The 9,524-nt window shown below is 44.0% G+C and overlaps 1 protein-coding gene across 2 annotated transcripts in view; it reads right to left on the bottom strand.

Annotated features, from left to right (window-relative positions):
• Positions 1–582: 582 nt before the first annotated feature.
• Positions 583–9,524, bottom strand: part of PCSK5 (proprotein convertase subtilisin/kexin type 5) — a 450,831-nt gene continuing 441,889 nt past the window's right edge. For both annotated transcript variants that reach the window (XM_078436932.2, XM_078436933.2), the window contains 3 exons: positions 8,265–8,365; positions 5,627–5,813; positions 583–2,683 (listed from right to left, as the gene is read on the bottom strand). In XM_078436932.2, the coding sequence (XP_078293058.2) occupies positions 2,280–2,683; positions 5,627–5,813; positions 8,265–8,365 (692 nt within the window). In that variant the 3' untranslated portion in view covers positions 583–2,279. The remainder of the gene's footprint in view (positions 2,684–5,626; positions 5,814–8,264; positions 8,366–9,524) is intronic.

The raw sequence follows: 9,524 nt of genomic DNA, 5'->3' as shown, positions 1-9,524 counted from the left end.
CCAGCTTTAAAATTACTTTCTATGAACTGGAACTTTCCAAGCCCTTGCTCAGCCTCTTAGTGCATTCCAGTCTATAAGGGATCCTCTTAATATTTCCAAGTTATTTGCAAACAGAAAGCCAGAAAGGGACTTTGTTTTCCAACCACATTATTTATCTATTTAGACAGTTGTTAGCATAGTATTCAAAAGAAGCCTGAGGATAATGTGGCATGATCAAGAACAAAGGAAACACGTCAAACTGCACCAACGCACAGCACAAGCCTTTTTTTCGGGCTCACATAAGGTAACAATACAATTTTTCTTTGTATTCAGGGTTATTTCGAAACTCATTTAGTCATTAACTGTGTATCATAAACACAGATTTTTCTTGGAAAACTATTTCCAGGCTACACGAGGACGCGTCCAACTCATTCTGTCAGGGCTTTCAGATTATCAGGGAAGACGAAAAACACAGAATCAACAACGTTACTCATTTGCATAGGCTACACTCCATAATTACACAGCAGAGGGATAAGAAATGATTCCATTGATGATGATGGCTATCTTACAGCTATTTTTAATCTCTAAGAATTGAAAAGGGAACTAACAGGGCTTCAAATAAATCTTGAAGCGATGATTTTAAATTGTCAAAAAATGGTGGAGGCATATCCTGTGTGTTTAATCCACATGGTCTCTTAAAAATAGATTTTTAAGACGAGGTCGGCAAACTGCACTCTGGTGGCCAGTCTGAGCTAAGAACGGTTTTACGTTTTTAAGTGATGGAAGGAAAAAAAAATCAAAAGAAGAATAAAATTTCAGGATACATGAAAACTCCCTTGAATTTCAGTGTCCATAAATAAAGTTTAATTGGAACATAGCCCACCCATTTGTTCCATGTGGCCGAGTTGATTGTCGTGCAAAGCCTAAAGTATTTACTATCTGGCCCTTTCCAGAGAAAGTTTGCCAACCTTTGTTTTAAGAGCATATTCCCCTAAAGCAACACTGAGGCCTTCAGTACAATGAAGACTTCTTCACAGAGATTTCCCGTATCCGTGATTCGTTACGTTAAAAGACAAGAAAAATGCATGGATTCAGTAAAGGTAACAGAGTTGCCATATCATAAAATAATATACATGCTTTTACTATATTTAGGTTCCTTTTTATTTTATGTCAGTCTAGCATAGTTATTAAGAATATGCCTTTTAGGGTCATTCTTTTTCCAGGAATCTTGCTTAGCTTTCTGTGACCTTGGGCTAGGTACCTAACCTCTCAGGAAGTCTGAGGTTCCCTATAAAAACAGAGCGATAATGGTACCAGCCTCATGAAGTCATGGTATTAAGTGGGGTGATTTTTTTCTGAAAGGCATTATTTAGCTCGGTACCTAGCGCAGAGTAGGTGTGCAATAAATTTTTTTCTGAGTAGCATTATCATCCGAAAACGTCATTTTCTTGCGATCCCCTCCTAACATTGCCTGTAATTTCTGCTTTGACAAGGAAATCCGCAAAACCCGGCCTATGTAATTTCACGCAGTAAGAGCCCTTCCCTCTGGATTGCTATTTGTAGAAAACTGTGCCTTGGGCACAAATCCAAGCGTGTACGTGACAGGAGAGTGGACCAAGGGAAGCCTAGGACGTCTAAAAACAGATCCCAGAGGTAGAGAGCTTTGGAAGGCTGGTGGGCAACTGGGCTGTTACACTGGTGAGCAGGACATTGGGATTTTTCCATGTTAGAATCCATTCCAACTCTTTCTTTGGGGAGGAACGGGGTGATAAATGGCATGAGGTGGTGAGCCCTCTTTAGCTGGCCCTTACAGAGCCAACCTCTGCCTACAGATAGCTCACAGGGGAGAAGAATCCCCGAAGACAAACAAGAATCTCTTTCCTCTCCCTGTCCCCCCAAAATCATTTACAGAAATATCAGAATTCCAGAAGGCAGCAAATATCCCCGCAATATCGCTGAGAAACAGAATTCCTATAGGCCCACCGCTTTTTTTTTTTTCAATCGCATGAAACAGTTTGTACAAATCTCACTTTTTTTTTTTTTCACTTCTGTATTTTGACATATTATTTTGAGGAAAATCCCTCTGAATTTTATCCTTGTTCCCCAGTTACGGTCGATTGAATGTAGTCACCCCAAAGAAGAACCAATCATTTCAGCATTTGTTTCCAGCTCTAGCTGGACTCAGGGTTAAGAGGACACAGACAAACACCCACACATCAGCCTGGTGTGTGGGACTAAAACCCCAAAACTGTAATGCCTGGGACAGGATGGGGCGGGGCGAAGGCGGGGGAGGGCTCTGTCTACTGGTAGGAGTAACTTTCATCGTCGTATTCCAACTCATCCTCATCATCATCCAGAAGCCCATACTTAAATTTCCGGTAGATGGTGCCATCTTGGCCCATGTAGACGATGTCATCATCCTCCTCCTCATCATAGTCCTGGTCCCTGTACTCAATGACCTGATCTTCTTCAAAGCTGGTGCTTTCAAGATGGCTGCTCTTATAGGAAACATATGACTTGCCAGGGTCGGTCAGCTTCTCATAGCCGGCTTTTGCTACTGGCTGGGCTCGGCCCCGTGATTTCTTCCAGACAATCACTGCCGCCCCGAGCAGAAGCACCAGCATAATGGAGGAGGTGATGAACAGGGCTGTCTTGGTCCGCTCGCCTGTAGGCCCAATTTCACTTGCTTGAAGGATACACTCGTCTGTGGGAAGAAGACCTCAAAGGAAGAGGAGAGAGGAGAGAGGGGAAGGAGGGGAGAGGAGAAATGGAATAAGGAAAATTAGTTTCTGAGGTAAAAAGCTTTGCTCTGTGTTTGAAATCTAAAATGGCAGAATCGCTGTCTCTGATTTTCCTAGAGGGCATACCGCTCTACAGAATTGCACTGTGTCCCCCCTGAGGGTCCGAGTCTGCGTCTGATGATACCAACAAACCCTTCGAGGATGAAGGTCAGTATGAGAACAAAAGAGTCCCCTCATCCTCATACCTCATGTGTCAGTCACTAAGTATTCAACCTTAACAATCGAGTTTTCTAGTTCTCTCTTATGAAAAAGATTTCATCTTGGGCCATGCTTCAGTTACTGCTAAATGCTCCATTTTTTGTTTCAACTCTGACTTTCTCTAAGACTGATTCCTCTCCCCAGCTACCCTTCAACCTGGTCCAACGTTCAAAGGTAGAAAAGATTACTTCTAAAACCATTTTTTTTTTAATACGCCCAGTGTGGGGCTTGAACTCACAATCCTGAGATGAAGAGTCACTTTCTCTACTGACTGATCCAGCCAGGCGCCCCTTTCCCTATTCCTTAACCTGCCAAATGGGAACGTGAAAGAGAGTGTGAGAACCAGGGACAAAACTAGCAGGCTCTGTTGGATGTACGAGTTGGCATAACACTGTGAGTTTTCCATAAATGGTTTTTGAACCACGTGGGTCTGCCCCCAGTGTTCTTTTATGAGATTCTAGATACATTATATACACTAGCTTAATGGATGCAATTCTGCCCCTAGTTATTTTGGGGGCAACGATTTTTGCTTATTACATACTAGCCAATTAGGTCGGATTCACCACTGCTATGTATCTCCCCTCTCTTTGTGCTAGTGATAAACAAATTTCCGATTTTATTCAAATTTTCATCCTTATGGGAGTTTTGCCCATCAAGCAGAGTGTCCTCTTCTGAAACAATAGCACTATCACAGTTGTTTTCGTCATTAACAATATCAGCACAGAATTTTTCTCTGGAGGAAATATTAAAGCACCAGAGGGATGGGTAAACGGTCTATGTGTGGTGTTTGGAGGTAAATACTGCCCAAAGCAGGAGAATCAATAAAAGATGTTTCAAGATCGTTTCAATTACTAGGGCGCCATATGCAATCGTGTCTTCTCGCTGTTCTCTAGGCTTAGGTCTGCAGAGTTAGGGTCAGCCTCTGTGATCTGGTTTCGTGGAAGGAGCAGAGAGTCTCAGGAAGAAATGAGCAGAAAATCAAGAGTATATAGACTGTTCAGGTTTGTCCCATGTGGATCTTCAGGTGTCACAGAAGGCCCAGGAAAGCTGACTAAGTAGTTCTCAGTTGGAACAGGCTTGGAGAAACTCTGCACCCAACATGTACACACTTCTGGTTTCATTTAAAGCCATCGATATAATGAGGGTTACTATTCTTAGCTGACATAGCCTGGATATTAGGCAATCAGACCCTGAAGATGGATATGGCTGAGGAGATGGGGAAATCAGCCGTTTGTGGGGGTAGGAAAGCTAAAAGAAGGGAATGGTTAGTTTTTGGAAAGATGTTTAGAATTGAATTGCAAAGGCTAATGAACAATACAAAGGAAATAGCTAGTAGCAGTTATGGGTCTGGGATTTACTTCACTTATACATGGACAGGCTCACATAAATATGATGTCTCTTTGTCAGACAGTGATACATCTGAACCCCAAGGAAATGATCTGCTTCTGGACTAGAGAATGTATTTTCAGAATATATATCATATATATTTGTGTGTGTGTGTGTGTGTGTGTGTGTGTGTGTGTGTGTGTGTTTATTTAGGGATTACTCCATTTGGGATCTAAGTTTGTGGTCAGTGAAGACCAAGTACCCATATGGATGGGGTTGGGGGTAGAAGCCAGTTGGGGGCCTGGGAATTGGTAAAAGGGGTTTTGTTTCTTTTTAGCCTTTGATGAAAGTTCATGTCTAAAATGCCTTAAGTCTCTAAGGGGAGCCCTAGATTTGGCTAACTTCCGTAGAATGATTAAAAATAATATTGCCATTAGCTTCTTTGAGAGTTGATTCCTTTCCTTTTCCCTGGGAGGGAAGAATAAGAAAGAAGAAGAAAAAAAATTTATAAAGATAAGGTTCTAGAAAAAAAAGAAAGAAAGAAAGAAAGAAAGAAAGAAAGAAAGAAAGAAAGGAAAAAAAAAAGAAGAGGTGAGATTCTAGACTGACTTGAACTCTCATCTCAGAGGCAGCATAGCAGTGGAAAGAAGGCAGGCTTTGCAGGGTCACCTGGGTGACTCAGTCCGTTGAACGTCTGGTTCTTGATTTTGGCTCAGGTCACGATCTCATGGTTCGTGAGACTGAACCCTGCATCGGGCTCTGCTCTGACAGCTTGGAGCCTGGAGCCTGCTTGGGATTCTCTCCCCCTCTCTCGGCCCCTCTCCTGCATGTGCTCTCTTTCCCCAAGTAAATAAATAAACTCAAAAAAAATTTTTTTTTTTTTAAAGAACGCAGGCTTTGCAGTCCAAGGAATCTGTATTCTAATTCCAGATGAACCCTTAACATTGCTATGGACTTGAGCATGCTGATCAAACCCTTTGAGCCTTGGTCTCCTTCCTCATCTGCAAAAGGGGATTGATAACATCTACGCAGAGGGGCGCCTGGCTGGTTCAGTGGGTGGAGCATGTGACTCTTGATCTCAGGGTTGTGAGTTTGAGCTCCACGTTGGGTGTAGAGATTACTTAAAAAACAAACAAACAAACAAATCTGTTTATATGAGTTGGTGGACAGAAAGTTCTAGGTACACTAAGCACACAGCAGGCACTCAATAAAAGGGAGCTCTGTTGATTCTCCGGAACTTTCCATCCTCCTCTCCCCTCTGCTCCCATCTGCTTCTGGTGGACAGGCCCTTCCTCTGCAGGCTGCTCTTCCTCTCCCCTCACCTGTGGTGTCCCGGCAGTCACAGCACTCCTGGGCATTGGAGGGGTCGGAAGTATTGCAGCAGTGTAGACAACGACTGTCGTCCAGAAGCAGCACCAGGTCGGCGGGGCACACAGTGCAGTTCTTGGTGCCGGGTCCCTTGCATTCCACGCAGCTTTCGTGGCATTTTTCACAGTTAAACTTCTCCCCCTGTTAAGAACAATTGGGAGATTCTTTCTGAGTGTGGAGGCATTGACAAGCTACTGGAGTTTCCAGGTGGGAGTTCTATCTTGCCTCCGTTGACGGAGGGAGGCACGTGGGGGACAGGAGCCAGATAGCTTTGCTCTGAGTCCATTTTAGCTGTTCAGGGTGGAAGGCAGAACCGACTGCACGTGGAGGAAATCGCTGCTGGGTCTTTCCATCTGAGATCTGCTGGCCACAACAGTGGGAGAACAGGCTTCTAGAACAGCTCAAGTTGCACACTGATGGCTCATGTGCTGTACCTGGTCAAGGACACGTTTTGTCTGGCTCATCCAAATTGACCACAGTTAAAAAATTTTTTTTCAGTTCCTTGCCCATGTTCAAAATGAAGATATTCCACTTGTAAGTCAGTTCCTAACTTCTCTTTAAGAACTAGACTGTCAGGGGCACCTGGGTGGCTCAGTCGGTTGAACGTCCCCCTCTTGATTTTGGCGCAGGTTGCGATCTCAAGGTCATGATCTCACGGTGGTGAGATTGAGCCCCGCCTCTCCTTCTCGCTCTCTCCCTTTTCTGCTCGCACACACGCATGCACACACATGCTCTCTCTCTCTCAAAAAAAGAGGCACTAGACGGTCAACAAGGTCATCACAACCACGTGGCAACATCACAGACAGCTGAGGGGCAGTGGCTCCCTTTTTGGGCTCTCCTAGTTGACACGACACCAGCGCTTGCTCTGATGTCACCAAGACAGGTGACACGTCAAATTCCACTTTTCATCAAGCTTGCGCTGGGGTTTTCTTTGACCCAACACCCTTCGCTCATACACATTCAGCTACTTGGCCTCCATGGTTACTAGATTCTTTTGGCCCTGCCCCCGAATATTATTTGTGACTCTTTAGCTGAAATAGTTAAATCTCCATGAGAAGAACCAAGAGATAAGGAGAAAGTGGCTTCCCTCCTGACAGGTTGCTTCTTTGCTGGTGCTGAAAATGTAGATGAGGGAAGATATCTTTCTATTTTCCTTGTGTGCTGTGGGAAAGAAGGAATGGAAATTGCCTTTGTTGAGCACTTTGGCCATTTCCGGTGCTGATAAGGCGCTTTCTCAGCCGTTACTATCTTATCAAATCACGGATTAGCTGTCCGCAGTCCTGGCTTCAGTCCCAGCTTTGTTACTTACTATTTATGTGATCTTTAGAAAATTATTCAGTCTCTTGGAGCCCCAGTTTCTTCAAAGTTTAAGGATTAAAAGAGAGCTCATATGTGAATATGTCGAGTCATGTTAATTTCACCATGGGGGAGATTTACCTAATTTCATTTGTTTTTAAGTTTATTCATTTATTTTGAGAGAGAGAGAGCACACACACAAGCAGGGAGGTGCAGAGAGAGAGAGAGAATCCCAAGCAGGCTCCACACCATCAGCACAGAGCCCGACTCGGGGCTCGATCTCCCAAACCATGAGATCATGACTTGAGCTGAAACCCAGAGTGGGACTCTGACTGAGACAGCCAGGTGCCCCGAGATTTACTTAATTTGTAACGTTTGGAAACATAAGAAGTTAGTGAACTCAGAATATCCATGATTTCTAAGCAAGGAAATGAAATCTCTCTCTCTCTCTTTTTTAAAAATTATTTATTTTTGAGATAGAGAGAGAGAGGAAGAAACAGAGAGACAGGGAGACACAGAATCCAAAGCAGGCTCCAGGCTCTGAGCTGTCAGCGCAGAACCTGACTCAAGGCTTGAACTCCGGAATGGTGAGATCATGACCTGGGCCGAAGTCGGACACTGAACTGACTGAGCCACCTGGGTGCCCTGAAATCTCTCTCTCTCACTACACTGTGGCGGGGTGGAGGAAATGAAAAGCAGCAGTTTTGTGGTTCTGACATTATTCAGGCATTTCAGGTTAGACAGCAGAGGGGTAGGAGAGAAGATACTTATTTCTGATGTAAGGGGACCTGAAACTTCCAAGGTCACAAGCAATGAACGTAGAGTGAAATCTGAGGTCCTCATTACCTAACTTCCCCCTTATTTATCTCAGGTCATCTCAGTCTCTTTGATTGAAATTAAGGCTGCAGGTAGGTAGCACCATTATTCCATGATGGATTGGTAGAAGATTTAAAAAGTAGAGCGAGTGTAGGAATTTTAGGACTTTTTGACTTTGCCCAGAATACACGCGGAAACTGGCTCCCATGCCTCTGCGGAAATGGCTAGGGCAATGGGGCTCAGTCAGTTAAGCGGCCGACGTCAGCTCAGGTCATGATCTCGCGGTTCGTGAGTTCGAGCCCCGCGTCGGGCCGTGTGCTGACAGCTCAGAGCCTGGAGCCTGCTTCGGATTCTTTGTCTCCCTGTCTCTCTGCCCCTTCCCTGCTCGCACTTGGTCTGTCTCTCTCTCAAAATCAATAAATGTTAAAAAAAAAAAGAAGAAAGAAATGGCCAGGGCGCATCATGCCCAGTTCCCAGTACCTCTTTCACTCTGTATTCTCCCACCAGACAGTCTGAGGTGCAGATTCCTCCCGCTAGGTGGTAACTCCACACACAAGATAAACAGTTCAACGGTCCTTTTCCTGAAAGAAAAAAAAAAAAAAAAGATTCTAAGTTATGAGGCTGATCTTCGATATCTACCTCTGTGTTGGATTCAACACACTTCGGAGCAAGGAATATGTCAAGCGAATTGAAGTAGAAGGGGGAGTTGATTGAAGAGATGGGGGAGAAAAGAGTGTGCAAGTCACCAGGGAAAGACCTAGAAATTACCCAATTAGTCCAGTCAGTGTAAAAACTCGCATTTGGACGTTGGGGATTTGGAAGTGATAGCTGTTTTATGACCACAAAAGGAAGGATTTTCAGAGAATAAGAAATCGTGTAGAAAGGCTATAAAGCTTTTATTTGTCCTTCTGCTTATTTAACTAGGATAGAGGAGGAGAATGGTACCAGAGGACTTGGAGGTCCCAATACTCAGTTGGTGAGGAAATCGTTATGAGGCAGTTTCTAACTAAAAACCACCAGTCTTCGAATTTAAATGCCAGGGCTGGGGTGGCTGGTGGCTCAGGTCATGAGCTCACGGTTCGTGGGTTCGAGACCCGCATGGGGCTCTGTGCTGACGGCTCAGAGCCTGGAGCCTGCTTCGGATTCTGTCTCCCTCTCTCTCTGCTCCTCTCCGCCCCTCGAAAATAAATAAACATTAAAAAAAAAAATTTTTTTTTTAAAAGGCCAGGGCTAAAAGAATATCATTTTGTCCAGCTCTTAATTAGTTGGTGGTGCTAGATTCCATTGAAATTCTCTTGAAAGCTAAAAACTGTCTTTTCAAAAATTGGGTGTGCTATTTATTTAATATTTTTTAAATAAATGAAAACTAAGGCCCAGGGAATGTCGAGACATTCGTTCGAGGTCACATAGGTAATGGTCAAGTCAAGATTCGAATTCAGGTTTGTTGACCCACAGTTCAGTGTTCTTTCAGTCATACTATCTGTCTTAACACCTTATGACCCATCAAGTAGAGGAGGTCTGAATCTACAGGGTTTTTTTTTTGGGGGGGGGGTGGCAGGTAATACTCTGTTCTCCTAATTCAGAGACCTCAAGAATGACTGACCCAAGCATCACCTTTTATGCAGATCTTGAGGGATAACTTCTGGAAAGGGTTTGGAGACAACAGACCCGAATTCTCATTCATTCCATTAGGAAGGTCCTGGTGTTTTTGCCGAGAATTTCAAAACAAGATCAGGGAGG

The sequence above is a fragment of the Panthera onca genome, chromosome D4, assembly GCF_046562875.1.
Source record: "Panthera onca isolate mPanOnc1 chromosome D4, mPanOnc1 haplotype 2, whole genome shotgun sequence".
Lineage (NCBI taxonomy): Eukaryota > Metazoa > Chordata > Mammalia > Carnivora > Felidae > Panthera > Panthera onca.
This window is presented reverse-complemented; position numbering and strand designations above follow the sequence as displayed.